The sequence below is a fragment of the Bemisia tabaci genome, chromosome 4 (assembly GCF_918797505.1).
Source record: "Bemisia tabaci chromosome 4, PGI_BMITA_v3".
Lineage (NCBI taxonomy): Eukaryota > Metazoa > Arthropoda > Insecta > Hemiptera > Aleyrodidae > Bemisia > Bemisia tabaci.
This window is the reverse complement of record NC_092796.1, coordinates 41,621,101-41,637,074: the sequence shown is the minus strand read 5'-3', so window position 1 is coordinate 41,637,074 and position 15,974 is coordinate 41,621,101. Positions and strand designations below refer to the sequence as shown.

General features: G+C 37.4%; 2 protein-coding genes across 3 annotated transcripts in view; one reads left to right on the top strand and one right to left on the bottom strand.

Moving 5' to 3' along the window:
• LOC109033570 (apyrase-like) overlaps positions 1–9,459 on the bottom strand; it is a 33,078-nt gene extending 23,619 nt beyond the window's left edge. Inside the window, exons 1-2 of one of the 2 annotated variants that reach the window (XR_011899774.1) lie at positions 8,857–9,459; positions 5,925–6,087 (exon numbers count right to left, since the gene is read on the bottom strand). Coding sequence is in view for 1 of the 2 variants with exons in the window: in XM_019046243.2 (XP_018901788.2) it covers positions 5,925–5,951 (27 nt within the window). In the remaining variant the exon portion in view is untranslated. The remainder of the gene's footprint in view (positions 1–5,924; positions 6,088–8,856) is intronic. The other variant, XM_019046243.2, reaches the window with a different exon arrangement.
• Positions 9,460–10,808: 1,349 nt separating this feature from the next.
• Positions 10,809–15,935, top strand: LOC109033568 (methionyl-tRNA formyltransferase, mitochondrial). Its single transcript, XM_072299873.1, has 5 exons — positions 10,809–11,298; positions 12,394–12,594; positions 13,205–13,327; positions 14,546–14,724; positions 15,258–15,935. The coding sequence occupies exons 1-5, from the start codon at positions 11,093–11,095 to the stop codon at positions 15,776–15,778; spliced, it is 1,230 nt and encodes a 409-aa protein (XP_072155974.1). The 5' UTR covers positions 10,809–11,092; the 3' UTR covers positions 15,779–15,935.
• The last annotated feature ends 39 nt before the right edge of the window (positions 15,936–15,974 follow it).

Here is a 15,974-nt window from a genome sequence, read left to right as displayed (position 1 = left end):
AGCGGCGGCGACGCACTGGCGCCTACAAACCTAATAGGGATATTTCACGCATTGCGCAATGCGTGAGGTATCCCTGTTAGGTTTGTAGCCGCCAATGCGCGTTTTGCGCTCTCTGCCCGCCCGCCGGGCCGCAGCGTGCCACGGCGTCTGAAGCAACTATTTCACACCAGAGGTATTGCCCAGTATCACAGGAAATTGAAGGTTCTCCAACATATTAAGAATGACGGGCATCCTTCAAAAGTACGAAGCTTTCCTCGCAAAATAAATCAAGATACTACGGCACAAAAAGAGAGCGGTATAGTCCAAAAACTAACTAAGTCCTATAGTATCCGTATTTAGTAACGTTTAGCATAAACTTTATCGTCTGGCTGTTGCTTAATCGCCATCGGCTATAAAAGGCTATCAGAAATTGTACAGCCGGCTACAGAAGCTATTGGAAATCTTACAGCCGGCTTTAGGTCTATAGTATTTTGGAACACACATTCTACTGCCAATTTTTACCAGGGAAGGCACGAAAAGTACAATTTTAAAACATGTTATTGGCACGTTCCACTAATGGGATTGATTAAAACCTACTTATCCTTTTCTTTCTCTTGTTTTTGTTGTACTCTGTTTAACAACTAACCCTCAAAAAAGCCTTTCCCTACGATACAATTTCACAGTTGAAAAAGCTTCCAGTGAATGAAGGGAGTAAGTGAGATTACTGAAAAATCAAAATACCTGTAGCGGTGATTTTGAACAAATCTCATCTCAAAATACCATTTTAAATAATTTTTTTTTTGCTGCAAGACCCCACGTAACTTTTCAACATTAAAATCGTCTTTCTAAAAATCACAAAAATGTTACTTATACTTACCTCCTTCATTCGCTGGAGCTTCAACCTACCCTTTGGTACACCCAATATTCATTCATAAAATGTGAAGTGTAAGTACGTATCTGTCAGTGCTTTATAGAAAGCACACATGAAGAATGAATTGAGGAATGCGACTTCAAGTATTTTTACATGCGCGTATACCGCTCTTTGAGACCTCAAAAATCAAACTTAAAAAAATCAATTTTTCGCTAAAAACTACGGAAAACGGCCTTCTGGTACGCTGTAATTTTCAAAAATTTTCCGGGGGGGACCCCCAAACCCCCCGCCTTCCTGGGGGGTATTCCATACCCCCCAGACCCCCCGGCGTGGGGGGCGCCAAAATCTGGGTTTGCACCCCCCTACGTGAAACGTAGATCCGGCCCTGATTTCCGTAGATCGACTGTGAGTCTAAAATGATCGATTTTAATCGTTTCTGATGTGAAATTCAACGCTCTTTCAGAATCCGCCATTAACTTTTACATGAGAGCAGCCGTTTCAAAGAAAAATGGGCATTTTCGGGAAAAAACTGACATTTCCGTAAATGCCCGTTTTTTCGGCGGCCATTTTGAGGGGTTCAAAGTCGTTTTACAAAAAAATTTATAGAAGTTATTTTTATTGGAAATTTTATGAACTTTTATTCACTACATAACTCATTTTTCGCTAAAACCAATTCTTTTTGAGATATTTACGAAAAACCGAGGAAAGGTCGATTTTTTGGGGGTTTTGGGGGGGCGGGGGGTCGAGCGTACAGGGGATTCTTGGGGACTTTTTGCTGGGAGTCCCTGGCACCCCAATGAACAACTTGGGCACATAAAACCTTATATATAAATTTTTTTTCTAATCGCCGATTTTTGATCTAATATACCTGGACTATATTCCGTCCTATACTCGCAATGCTTTTCCATGGCGCTTAGGTCCGTTTGACAGAACGCGCTATCCGGGATTCTAAATTTCTCAAAAGGAACTCAAATTGGCGCTTAGTTCCGTTTGATAGTAATACGTCCAATTATCAGTCAAAGAGTAAGGTTACATCGATAATTTGCGCAATTTTCTGAAATGGAATCGTTCTTACAGAGGTAAAATAGTCCGCACTTGCTTTTAATTTCGGACACGTACCAAATATGCATGACCATCAAGATTTTCCAAACGTTACTAAAAGCTCTTATTCGTCCCCACATTTTCAAGTTTTGTCCTTGTCATTTGAATAGTGAAAATTCAAAATCTGGAATGTGCCTCCAGATGTTGCTCAGATTGTGAATATATCTCTCTCATTTCATGGCTTGGAAGTAACACGGGTTGTTCATAAAAACAAGTTCAAAATTTAGAGAATATTTCCGAATAAAAAGTACTTGCATTAAGTTAGGAAATTTTTGCTCTAATAATAAAGCGAGCTGAAGAAAGCTATACACAGATTTCAGAAGGTTTCAGGACATTCCGTCAACGCTTTTTTGTCCGGGCACCTGTTTAGTCCACGCTTAAAATAAGAAACAGTGACCTGGTCCAACGGTTATATTCCAGTCCGTATGTAAAATTATATTGCCAATATCGAATTAGAAAATTGAGAGAGAAGAGGGTGTTATTATGGTAACTCATTTTTTAAATGAAATGTTACTTTTTTCTTCTTATTCATCTTTCAAATTTTCATTGGTGAATATTTGGTTTTATTTCTATGTATAAAATTGTCGATTTAATATATACCGTATTTACATACCTTTTTTAAATGATAATATTACTTTATTTTAAAACCTTAAATTTTTAAAACGTGGCAAATATTTGTAAAACCTTTTCTAAGCAATGACATCGATATTAATCTCAATGAGCCGTACTTGTGTTGAAAGGAACTATACAAAAATGAAAAAGAGAGAAAAAACCGAGGAGGACGCGATCTTTGGTTTTAACCCAAATTTAAATCCATCTTTTCCAGTCAAACATGTCCAATTTTGAGCGTTTGGTTGCGAATACACCACGCTGCAGCACAGTAAAAGCACAAAATATAAAGGAAAAATCAAACAGCTTTGGAAATCATTAAATCAGACAAGGAACCACCTTAATATTTTCAAAACACACGTTATATTTTCCTTTAATTTGTACATATTTTTTTTCATCAATTTAAATGAAAATAATCCGTGCAGAGCGTGCTAACATTCCAAAATCATGAGTTGAAAACGCTGACTCGGCGAGTTTAAATATTATAGCCTAACACAAAGCGAAATGCGCACTGGCGCCTACAAACCTAACTGGATACTTCACGCGTTGCGCATTGGCGCCTACAAACCTAACTGGATACTTCACGCGTTGCGCAATGCGTGAAGTATCCCTGTTAGGTTTGTAGGCGCCTATGCGCGTGTCACGCTGGTCGCCCGCCGCGCCGCGGAGTGCTACGGCGTTTTAAGCAACCATTTTGCGACATAGGTGCTGAGCACGTCTTTAACTGACAAAAAGTTGAAGTGTTGCCACTCTTCATAATACCTTGAGATCTTTGGGATGATTCCCACATAAAATTCTCGGATAACAGATGGTTTAGTTTTCTCTGGAAGGGTCTGGTAACTTTAAATTTTCAACTGATATCCCAGACTACAATTTTAGCGAAAAGCGGCCCTTTGAAAGCCCGAAGCTCTGTCAGGGGATGGTCCGCATAACGCCCTTCGAGGAACCGCTGGGGCTCCTATGGCCTAACTTCTTCCTATTCATCAATATTTCATAATTAAATCGGTTATGTATGCTATCGACAATTCGACATACTTTTTAAGATATGTTACCGGCAAACCCCGTTTTTCAGCAGACCTAGGTCTGCCTAGGCAAACCTAGGTCTGCCTAGGTAGACCTAGGTCTGCCAAGCACCTCGTTTGGCAAACCTAGGATTGCCTGAAAATTTTAGGCAGACCTAGGTTTGCCAAAAGTGATTTTAGGCAAACTAGGTTTGCCAAACGATTTTTTTGGCAAACCCCGTTTCTGATTTCTACCGCTAAAGTGACTTTACGGAAAACTTTTTCTACCGCTAAAGTGACTTTACCGGAAAACTTTTTCTACCGCTAAAGTGACTTTACCGGAAAACTTTTTCTACCGCTAAAGTGACTTTACCGGAAAACTTTTCTACCGCTAAAGTGACTTTACCGGAAAACTTTTTCTACCGCTAAAGTGACTTTACGGAAAACTTTTTCTACGCTAAAGTGACTTTACCGGAAAACTTTTTCTACCGCTAAAGTGACTTTACCGGAAAACTTTTTCACCGCTTACTTGGCAACAAGGGAAGCACTCGTGAGAAAAATTCGGCGGCGTTATCAGTGGACATTCCAATTAGATGACAGGGAAGACAAATTCTTGTGGATTAGGTGCGAACGGTAGCGCACCAAACACGCTTCGCGGAACGCGGCGTCCACGGAGGACAGTGATCAGTGTTTTGTTTTTGTGCAACGGAGTAATCATGGCTACCGCGAACGTTAATTTTGAACTTTTTTTTACGTAGTTTTATAAATGAAGATAGTGAAAAAAAACCAATTGCATGTTATTCCCAGAGAACAGTTACAGTGATCTGATAAATGAAGTGAAAGCCGCGAGAAGTGCTCGGAATAAAACCCCCCAACAGAAGAGACGTGTTAGGCGGTTTAATGTTATTGAAATCGGGGGTATAGAAAAGTTGGTGAAAGCAACGGGAACCGATGACATTGTGTATTTTGTTCCATTGGAGGAAGTATACGGAACAATTGAAGCGACTCATGCTGCTATTGGACTCGGAGGTCGAGACCGGTTGAAAGCAGAGCTTGGTAAGTTTCGTAGTTAACCATTATTTTTATCAATTTTTTTTTTTCTGTTTATTTTCTGTTTTTATAGCACGAGCCTTGACGTATTCTATATGGTAATTTTTAAAAAAATAATGAACTATGTTGGTCTCAGATTTATTTTAATTTTATTATGTCACTTAATATTATTGATTATCTCACTAATTTGTTCGGTAAATTTTTTGTTTTTTTTTTTTAAATTCGATGTAAAAATTAAGCGCCGCCAGTCACACTCGAACCGTGGACCTTTCATTTCGCAGTCGAGAATCCTACCTCCGAGCTGTCGCTGCTTATCTTACCGATCCACGATTTTCACTGTACTTAGCGGCACATGCAGCGGACAGCTTGTCTCAAGGCGCGAAAATAGGAGAGCGACTGGGTCAAGTATTTTCCCATCTATCTGTCGCGGGAAAAATACTCGGCACTGGCTGACTTGTTTGAAATTACTTGTCCTTGTTTTTCTGCTTTCAGGTCGCAAATATGCTAACATTACGAGACCTCGACGAGTACTTTTCCTCTAAAAAATAAAAAAGTGACAAAAAATCTATAATGATTTCGAATTGCATCAATTGTGTAACGTTTTCCCTCATGCCCTTTTTTAAGCACTTGTGATATTATGATATTATGTTAAAAAGTGACAAGGAATCTGTAACGATTTCAAATTGTATCTTTTTTCAAATTGTAATTGTAAATTTTGCATTTTTTTTCCAATTTTTTTGCTACTCAGATTTCTCGTGCCCTGTTTTAAGCACTTGTGATATTATGTTACACTGTTATTCAGCCTCACCTGTGATTCTTTTATAATAAACCACCGCTCGCCCCGGTCTGCGTGGGGATAAATAGTTGTTTCTCATTGAATTCGTACTGTCACTTTAGCGGTAGAAAAAGTTTTCCGGTAAAGTCACTTTAGCGGTAGAAAAAGTTTTCCGGTAAAGTCACTTTAGCGGTAGAAAAAGTTTTCCGGTAAGGCCACTTTAGCGGTAGAAAAGTTTTCCGGTAAAGTCACTTTAGCGGTAGAAAAAGTTTTCCGGTAAAGTCACTTTAGCGGTAGAAATCAGAAACGGGGTTTGCCAAAAAAATCGTTTGGCAAACCTAGTTTGCCTAAAATCACTTTTGGCAAACCTAGGTCTGCCTAAAATTTTTCAGGCAATCCTAGGTTTGCCAAACGAGGTGCTTGGCAGACCTAGGTCTACCTAGGCAGACCTAGGTTTGCCTAGGCAGACCTAGGTCTGCCTGAAAAAACGGGGTTTGCCGGTAACAGATATAGAACTCTCGGAGGTTACGCTACTCACTTGGACGTCAACCGGTAGGAGATTCATGAATTCGGCAGTGAGATTCCATTTGAAGAGATTGAACCACAACGTCCCGAAAAGACGTCACCAGCGTTCACAACCAGTGCATTTGGTTCGTTCCTTTTCAGTTCGAGCATCTTCGAATACAGGCGAGCATACCCACCTGTCAGAATACAATTTTGGGCCCTTTGTTATTAATGCGGGCTATTGGAGGCGAGCTTGACAGCATGAGGGACACGATGTACTGTCATGATAAGGGAAAACGCCGTATGAGCCTTCAAACTTTGCCAGATTTCCTTCAAAAATACCCAAATTTACTGGGGAAATTTTTAATTTTTTCTCGAAAATTTTCAGGTAATTTTGTTTGTATTTTGATCTAAAATATCCGAAAATTTCAAGGGAAAATATGAATAAATCTCCTGAAAAAGACATGTTTTATCCGGGGAAATTTGGCAACCCTCAAATGTTCATACGGCGTTTCCTTAGCATGGCAGTATAAGGGGAAGAACTGACGTGTTTTCCTCGCCGGGACTGTGCGGAAGTGGCAAAACTGTTGCGCGCAACTATTCACACTCCTAAGCCGCCCATATTGCCGTCACATGTATTGAAGGCGAACTTTGTGGAATGAGAGTTATGGAATAATGAGAACAATTAACGTGTGTTCTTTACCGGGGCTGAGTAAAATATGTAACAAGAATATATTTCTTCTCGGAGCAACGCTTAGAACTAAGTAAAATATATGAGCAAAATTAAGAACAAAACCTTCTTTACAATATATCTCATGCTGATTAAACATAAATATTTTGACTTGGTCCTGATGATGGGGCATTATGTGAATTCTTTCTCTTAATGGGTCAATTTCGCAAGTCAAAGAATCGTGTTTTAGTGGTTCAAGGTAATTGATTAGCAAAATTGAATAGTAAGAGCTGTTCAAACGCCTAAGTCAAAACGACGTATGACGTCATACCGTGCATACCGTGATTTCTTCCTCCTTGATCTCATCCAAGTTTTATGTCGAGCAACCAGTGCAAATCTTCGTGTCCATGATTGGTACAACCGAGGTGGAAGAAACCACGGTATCTTTGCACTATCACAGTGGAGGACGTCACACAACATCCTTTTTGATGAGCGATATCGCCATAGTAATATCGGACGTAAAAACTTGGCGTTTGGACAAGTCACATTATTTTTCGCTAATCCATAAGCTTAAGCCATCATATAGGACAAATCTATGACTAGCTCAACTTACGCATTTGCATTTATTTGCCATTAAACCAATTTCAGTGCTAGGCTGGCCTAGGGCTTCTAATCCATCACGAGTATCCGAATTCGGCACATCAACTTCAGCTTAGTTTCGGTGAAAAATTATCGAAAGAATACAGGCGTTTGATGCTGGCGTATATCATTCTGCACTACTTGAGAAGCTCTCCAAAACAAATTGAACATACAATGGGGAACAAGTATGTCTCCTCATATTCTGAGATTACTTTTTCTTGACAATGGTTCGAGTGAATGAAAGCCTATAGCATCCTTGAGTAGAAGAGTGGAAAGACGCGACCTCACATGCTTTTTGACAGAGTTGTGCGTCAGTATTCTGAAGTTTACAGTGAGCATAGAATGATGTAACTGCAGTTTAAATTTCGCATTTTTTTCCATGTATTGGGTACGTTTGCTTAAATAAATTTCTCTGACAAACATTTTGCCTGAAAAAACCCTCCAAAATTTCGAAACCAAATCGAAATAATAAAGTTTTAAGTTCGTGAGATAAGTCAGGGGAAAAAGTTACTTAAACGACAATTCGCCAATTTCCGGCCAAAGTATCACAAACGCCATCCGATGTTTCAAAATTTCCGCCGCCATTTTTTATTTATTTACAGAGAAATTGTTCAACGAAGCTGTCCGAATATTTCACTGAATTTTCTTTGTGCTGCAGAAATATTCAGTGAAATTTTCGAACGGATTCAAGATTCAATCAACAATTTCTCGGAAAAATTGTAAAATGGCGGCGGAAATTTTGGAACGTCACATGGCGCTTGTGCTACTTTGGCCGGGAGGTGACGCATTTGACTCTAAGATGATCCCTCGATTCCACGATTTTGATCCTTGAAATTGCTAGACTGATTTGGAAAATTTCCCTTCGATTCCTGTTAATCATGCTTCATTATATGTTGTGAGGTTCGCAACCTAAGTATTAAAAAGAAAAAAGTTCCAAAATCTTGGCTGGGTTGCCACTCTTTTCCTCTTTCATGGGTAACGGTCGATGAGAGGAGGGAAATTTTATTTTTTCAAGGTTTTATGAAGCGTTATATTTAGTGGACTAGGAGGGACTTTAGTAGCGGATGACTTAAAATCGATTCAGCGATACTATCAACAGGAGTGTTTTAAAACCCTTCTGGCTTAAATGTCAAAAAATGACGCACCAAACCGGAAACATTTCAAATTTATTCGAAAAGCGTATATTTCTCGTAACTGTCATGTTTCGGAGGCGTGAAACTTACAGGATCACCCTTTAATACTTCTCTTAATGTCATAAAAGTTAACGAAACCATTCAAAGACTTTCTTTAAGATAGATATTTGCATATCCTCAATCAAGAACTACAATTAGGTACGGTGTTTTGACCCAACTTGACCAAAACAGATTTTCTTGAAATATTTGCCTCCGTGCACTCCTGCCGTCCCTTTTTCTAAAGGCGAGCGATTTCCTTCATCAAGTTTCAAGCCCTATAAATTCCTCTCTGCCTAGTTAATATTTTTCGCTAGGGGGATCGGTCTCAGCAAACAACAACAAAATATAAGATAGGTTACAACGATACTTCGGGATCTGCAATAAAAAATTACTCCGAATTTAATTGATTTCCTATTTTTACTATTTTTGTATTTTAATAATTTTTTAATTCTAAAATTTAATTTTAGTTACTATAGAAAACTCACCCACGCAGGTATCCCCCTCATGACAGACACCAGAAGTTTTGGCATTTACCGGTTCATAGCGAGCGTGAAAGTCATTGAAATGGATGATGGTTAGTTCGGGGTCACCAGTAGCGCCTTCAGCAGAGGCCAGAAACCACCCGCAGAACACCAATCTCACAACAGCGAAAAACATCACGCCGGGAATATTATCTCTTCCGAAGAGAAAAATTACGTATGAACCGTAATTAAAAACCACGAGAGAAACTCACGCACACGCGGTAGAGGCGTTTAAGTTAAAATTAGGAAGAGCATCGAAAATTCTCACGTTTCTATTAAAAATAGAAAAATTACGGTAACTTTAATTAATTAATTTAAGGAATAATATCGGAGGCTGTGAACATGTCGAGTGCGGCTCCCGAAACTTATCGTCGCACTGAAATTTTATTTTCAGAGTGAAAAAAAATATGCGAGCGTCTTTTCATGATAACGATTTAATCTGTATCGCTCCATTGAGGTGTTATTCGAAATTTTGAGTGGCACTTTTCTGTCAATTTATATTTAGCCAATATTTGATTGTCGGAGGTACTTGAATTCTTCGCAGATGTAAGTAGTTTTGTGTAGCTTAATCTGATTTGAGCTTTCCAAATACTTATTCCAAAATGGTATTATTTGGGTATAAAAATTAAATTTCGAGAAGACATTTGCGGGGCTTGGAGGACGAGGCGCATAAGTGCAGTTTTTGCTATTTCAAGAACTCGTGTTTAAAGTTTCAAAGTTACATGGAGTCTTAAAGGGGAAAGGAAGTTTAAACTTACTTTTTGATGCTTCAAAGTTGGATTTTAGATTTAAATTTTTCACAGAATATTCTTTAAAACTAGTTTCAGTTGAATTCATGAATATCTAAATTTTTTCAAAAACTGCACTTATGCACCTTGTCTTCCAAGCCCCTCATTTGAAGTGTCTCTACGTTGCATAGGATTTACTTTTATTGCCGGCACTAGCATCCCATGAACTTTTCAACCGTGTAGGTTCTGCTCGATTGATCCGTTGGACATATATAGACGGGGGTCTAAATAAAAACGCAAATCGCTTATTTTTTTTTATCAAAAAGAATAGGTAAACACAGCGGAGGGAGGGGGATTTGCAGCTTGCAAGGAACCTAATAAGTGATATTCATTTAACGTCAAATGAGGGGCTTGGAGGACAAAGTGCATAAATATGCAGTTATTGCTACTTCAAGAAATACGTGTTTAAAGTTTTAAAAGTACACGGAGCCTTATGGCGGAAAGGAAGTTTGAACTCACTTTTTGATGCTTTAAAGTTGGATTTTAGTTGTGAATTTTTCACAGAAAATACTTTCAAACTAGTTTTAGTTGATTTTATGAGTATCTCCAATTTTTAAAAAAACTGCACTTATACGCCTTGTCTTCCGCGAGCCCTTCAAATGTGATGAAGGTTTTTCTCAAAAATTGAAAATCACCTTTCCCCTCTCAAAAGCGCGATTTAGGCATTTCTTACGCGGACCGGGGTCAGCTGAGGGTACAAAACTTCAAATAAAAAATCAAGTAAGTAAATTCTAAGGATGAGCGGTGCCCTTTCTTTCCTCTTTACACTACCCCCCCCCCCCCCCCCCCCCCCGAGCAATGATAACTTTGCAAAATTTGTGCCGCCAAAAATTTTGAATTATCCATCGAGTTACCCCTACCACAGAGTGCCAATCTGTCGACCACGGTATCGTAATCACGAAACAATCAATTTTAGTATTTCCGCGTTTTTCATAGTTTTTCCAGTAACAGTCTGATTCTCATGATGTTTGTTTTTTCAAATATAACTCATTAATATCAGTATGAACATTGCTTATCGGAAAAATCAATGCCCTTTGAATCGACGATGATAAAATTTTGACTTAGGTGCGTGGCATTACTGTAAGTTCCACTCTCTTCTCTGATTGGTCTAGAAATTTAAAGATTTCCCTGTTTAGAATGAGGTTATGTTTTGATCTGTTATCAATAAACAAAACACGGCAATTCTGTGAACTTTTAATTTTTCCCCCAAAAAATCAGTGTTATTTAGCAGTTTGCACTGAGGACAGACTTGTTTACATCCATTAACGTTTACCTCTCTAAGTTTTGGAATTATTTAGCCATCCAGTTGTTGTGCCATCGTTTCTGAAGTCAAAGTCGTAAGGTGTTCGTGATATGATTCAAGGATTTACAACATTAATTTGTTACTATTGTACTATAAATAGTACATTGTCATGGCAATCCTCAAGTTTTGTTCCACCATTTTAAAACCACAATTCACCCAAGTGTCACTTCTGTGCGTTGCACAATTGAGCAATCCTTTGGGGATTAGTTATGTCCGTCGCTTTGCTTGCAAAAGTAGCGGGCCCCCATGGCGAATTCTATTTTTTGGCTCTGATGACTTTGCCTTAAAAAGTCTTCAAGCTTTGTGCTCAAAATAGTAAGTTTTTAGACTTAATTTATTATAAGTGTTGACTTTATTGTTGTGTTTCAGCAAACACATGAAATTAGTTTCAAGTTTTCATTCAATCTCTGATTTACTCCGATATATTTCCAGTGAGCATCGCTATCACACTTGCTTATTATTGAGTGCATTATTTTTTCATGGTAAGGATCAATCTCTTGGAGTTCCAGGTAGTTGCATCCATATCGACGTTGAAACTAACCAGAATCTTATTTGCGGTGTTCAAAAATATTTGCTGTCATTTTACTTTTTTTGAAGGAGAACAAATCAATATCATTTCTCGAAGTTTTCACAGAGTTTTTTTTCGCAAAGAGAAGAAGAATAACAGAGGTTTTCCAAAGTTGACGTCGAGTAGTTTTCCATTAAAAATATAAAGTGTGACAGGAAGTCTGCGACGTCGAAAACCGAGATACGTGGTCTGGTAGTTTCACCGTCAATACGCACTCTCTGATGAAATGCAGATCTAGAAGTGCAAGGTCACCCATATGAGGCCAATAATGGTTGTCTATTATGTTGCTTCTGTCTTTTTGATAGAATTTACGTGCATGGTTATTCGCAAATGTAACTCTGTCCGCAGGTTAGGTAAATACTATCAGTGCGACCAGTGCGTGCCAGGAAGGCAAAAAACATGGAAGTGAATTCTTCTCTTCTAAATAGCTTTCTTCCTTGTTGTAAAGTAGACTGCAAGATCTGCTTCAAACTGGGGCTTGTATGATGAATGCACACTTTTAGATCAAAATTTAACCAAAATTGAATGAGTATTGATAAGAATGGAGAGTTCAGTGTGTTTTGAATAACCAAACTTTGAATTGTATTGAGAGATATTCATTGAAAGTGATCTTCTAAAAGTAGTTGTTTTGGGGTTATCATGGATGCATTTCAACAGAAATTATATGTTTGACATAACCATAACTTAATTGACACTCAGAATTCACCAATTCATCAACGTTTTTAGTACTAATTCTTCCTAATTTCAATCTCCATTCAATCATTTTGAAATGTTATTAATGCTTTTTGCAGTACATCCAAATCCAGATAAACTGACTAAATAAATTCTTCTTTTTTTTCCAGTCGAACTGAAACATTGATCAGCAGACTAGGCGTTGTAACGGGCAACGAGAACAACATGGTTGGAAAATTTATACAAGATGAGAAATTGGATTTTTCACTTTGGCCAATTGAAGAGAGTGCGGTGAAGGGAAATTATGATTTGGGAATTGTGGTTTCATTTGGTCATCTCATACCCGAAGAAATAATCAACTCTTTTCCTTTGTAAGGAATATTCATTTTAGCTAACTTATTGCTCACAAATTTTTTTTTATCATGAGTTTGGAAACATTGTCTAAGTTTCAGTAATTTTTGAAGAGATTTTTGCTCACTTGTAATTTTTCATTGGTCGGTTTAACTTTGTTTATTGCACCATTTGATGAAGACCATTTAATGCAAATTAAAGCCTCCAAGAGCAAATAATACTGCCTGAAGTGTGGCAAATTTGACTCAGTTACAATTGAGTTACACAAGTTAAATGAGGCATAGAACATCCTGGATGTGTTAGCAGCCTATGAGCTGCATTTTCAAATGTATTGCCTGTTGGGGAGATGATATTATACTTGTTTAATTTTTATTCTTAATATAAGATAAAGGGAAAGAAGAAGAAAACGTTTGAAGCAGGAAATTAGGGTCGTTCTTATTGAGTCTTTTTTGCTCCAGATACAAGTAGCAATCAAGTAAAAAAGTATTTAAGTAAAACAGTAAGAGAGCATAACATTGCCCACAAGAAAAAAGAAAGAAAAAAAAATTGTCTTCCTTTTGTAAGACTTTCAGTAACTATTTAAATAGAACAATTTTATATTTTCTTGAGTATACTTAAATTCTGTTGCAGAGGAATGATAAACGCTCATGCAAGTTTGCTGCCTAGATGGAGAGGCTCATCGCCAATCACGTATGCCTTAATGAACGGTGATTCAGAAACAGGCGTCACTATAATGAAAGTCAGTCCAAGGAAGTGAGTACCTGTTTAATGTGTTTTGGCTCGAATATAACAGTTTTTTTGCTCTAAATAAAAATAAACCCTGCCGATGCACCCGACAGCGCTCACTGGAGCTAAAGTGACTAAGGTCAGGGCCCTGATCTTCTGAGGTTTGACTACTCTCTTGGGATAAAGGGTCCTCATTATTTATATTTTCATATGATGTGGCATTATTGTGTAGCTATAACATCATCAGATATACAAACAAACTTAACAGTAACAAACTGAATTTAAATCAGCATTCTGCCTCATAGTAATTACTTTCTCTGGAATATTGCTCCAAGGAATATTGTCGTTAGTAACAATTTTCTTTTCCTGTTGTAAAGTGGAAACAGAAACTAAGTATCTGCTTAAACTGTGAAAGATAAAGGAGTGGCATAGTTAAGCATGTTTTAACAGGATAGATCTAATTCTTTTCCAGCTATTAACTTTCCTTAAAATATAGCTTTTAGTTTGGTTCAATCTCATTTTCACTTCCCGGAAAAATGTTTGAAGATATTGTAATAGGACTTTTTAAAAAAACTGTTGTAAATAATAGGTACCCGTTTTTTTGCAAGGAAGAAGAAAAAACAGCATACTCTAAAATAAAATAAACAGAAAAACGATTCAACTATCACAAATAAACATTTATAAAATTATATTTGTCAAAAAAGTTTTTGAATTTGAATGGTAAAGTGACTCACACATTTAAACATGAATACATACAAAAATTTCTTGAAATGTTTGAAGGAAAAGCTCATTCCAAAATTTTACAACTCAAAAGAATAATTTTCCATCAGCCTTAATTTATCGATCATATCTTACACGTAATTTGAGATGCATTATCTTTTTTGCACTGTAGCATGTTGTATGGAGAAATAGAAAAGATGTGAAAATTGCTTCTTGCGCAAAATCCTGGCAACTCGTAAGTATGTATAAGAAAATGAAGAAATAAAATTTATTTAAGTTGTTTCTTACAAAAAAGTGTTTTCTAAATGGAAGGCCAACTCGAAAACTGAGAAAGCTAGGAAAGCTGTTCACCCCTGCTTATGTTTAGCAAAAATGAAAAAAAACTTTAAAGTCAACCATTATTTCACAACTAAATGCTCTCATGCTTATTACAGACAAGCTGTATAATGTATATCCTCTCCTTGATTTCACCTTCTTGAAACTTGCCTTTTTAATACTCAATTTTTTCTCTCCCTGACTGCATAGGTTTGATAGAGGCGATATAGTTCGACAGTACCGTTGTTCAATTGCTGCCGATGAAACCAACCCAAAACTTCGAGAGCGTCTAGCCCAACATAGTGCTGACCTTCTGATAGAGTGTGTACGGGACTTGCCAAAATGTTTAGATCATTGTCACCCGCAACCCAAGGATGGTGTTACCTATGGTAAATAATTTAATTTCATTCAGCATGTCATACGTCTTATGTCACAGCTCTAACATCCTGTTCAGATTTAGACCCTAAAATGGTTACGCTGCCCTTTTTAGTCTCGAAAAGCATCCCTTGCGATCACTTACTTTCCGATGAAATCATGTGGCTCATAAATTTTTTTTGTTACCCGTGTAAAATTGTATAAAAATTTATCAACAAGTTGATTTAGGGATCATCTTTGGAAACAACCTATTCTAGGACTTAAATGCTTATTTTTAGGGGAAATCTCACCTCTAAGATGTAGGTAAAATTCTGATGAACCAGTAATTTTTTAAAATCGGAGACCCGCCAGTGCTCTTAAATTCTCTGTTATCTCAAAAATTATCTGATTGTATCTGCAGGCGGTATATATTATACCTTTTATATCAGATAATTTCCGATAAAGTCATTTTTTAATATTGAGCCAAGTGGCCTCCTAATATTTCAGTGTATTTACTTGTATTTAAAGGCCTGTATGTTTTAATTATTTTTCACATCTTCTTTCACAGCTCCAAAATTTGATAAAAGTATATCAAGGATTGATTGGTCATCCATGACATCCCGTGATATTCTTAACCTGCATCGAGCTTTGGGACACATGTATCCCCTTACTACGCATTGGAAGGACTACCCTGTCAAGTTCCTCAGTTTCTCAATCAACCCAAGTGACCCTACTAGCGAAAGAATTGTATCTTGTGATTCTGAGTCAATCAAAACAGCATCAGCTCTTTCATTTTTAAGTGTAAGTAAGAAAAAAGATCATAGCGTTGGAGTTGGAAAGTCAGCTGTATCCTTCTTAAACTCAGATGAATCGAGAAAACGGGAAGTGGCAGCAAACAGTTCAGTTAAACCTGGTCTAGTCAGTTACAATAAAAAACGGAAAGTCTTATTTGTGGAGTGCTGTGATGGCAGAAAAATTGTCGTAGATGCTTTAAAAGTTCCAGGTAAGAAACAGTTATCTGCAGCTGATTTTTATAATGGGTTTCTGTCCAAGGAGTCTGATGAATCAAAGTGGTATTTTAGTGATTAAAGGCATCTCAATGTTGCCATAAATTTTAGATAAAAGAACTTGGCTGTGACTGTATCTTTTTTTGTTCAAGTTATTTGCAATGAGTTTTTATTTGTTGAATGAAAACTAAGGAATGGTAAATTTATCAAAATAAAATCATGATTTTGTCCATCTCTCATTAGTATGTCGTAGGTCAAACTTCCCTTCTCAAATTTAA

Bases quoted from the DNA above. Each gene is read 5' to 3' on its own strand.
- LOC109033568 (XM_072299873.1), top strand. From the start codon at position 11,093: ATGGCAATCCTCAAGTTTTGTTCCACCATTTTAAAACCACAATTCACC. The intron at 11,299-12,393 runs GTAAGTTTTTAG...TTTTTTTTCCAG, and splicing joins CAAGCTTTGTGCTCAAAATA to TCGAACTGAAACATTGATCA. The intron at 13,328-14,545 runs GTGAGTACCTGT...CTGACTGCATAG, and splicing joins ATGAAAGTCAGTCCAAGGAA to GTTTGATAGAGGCGATATAG.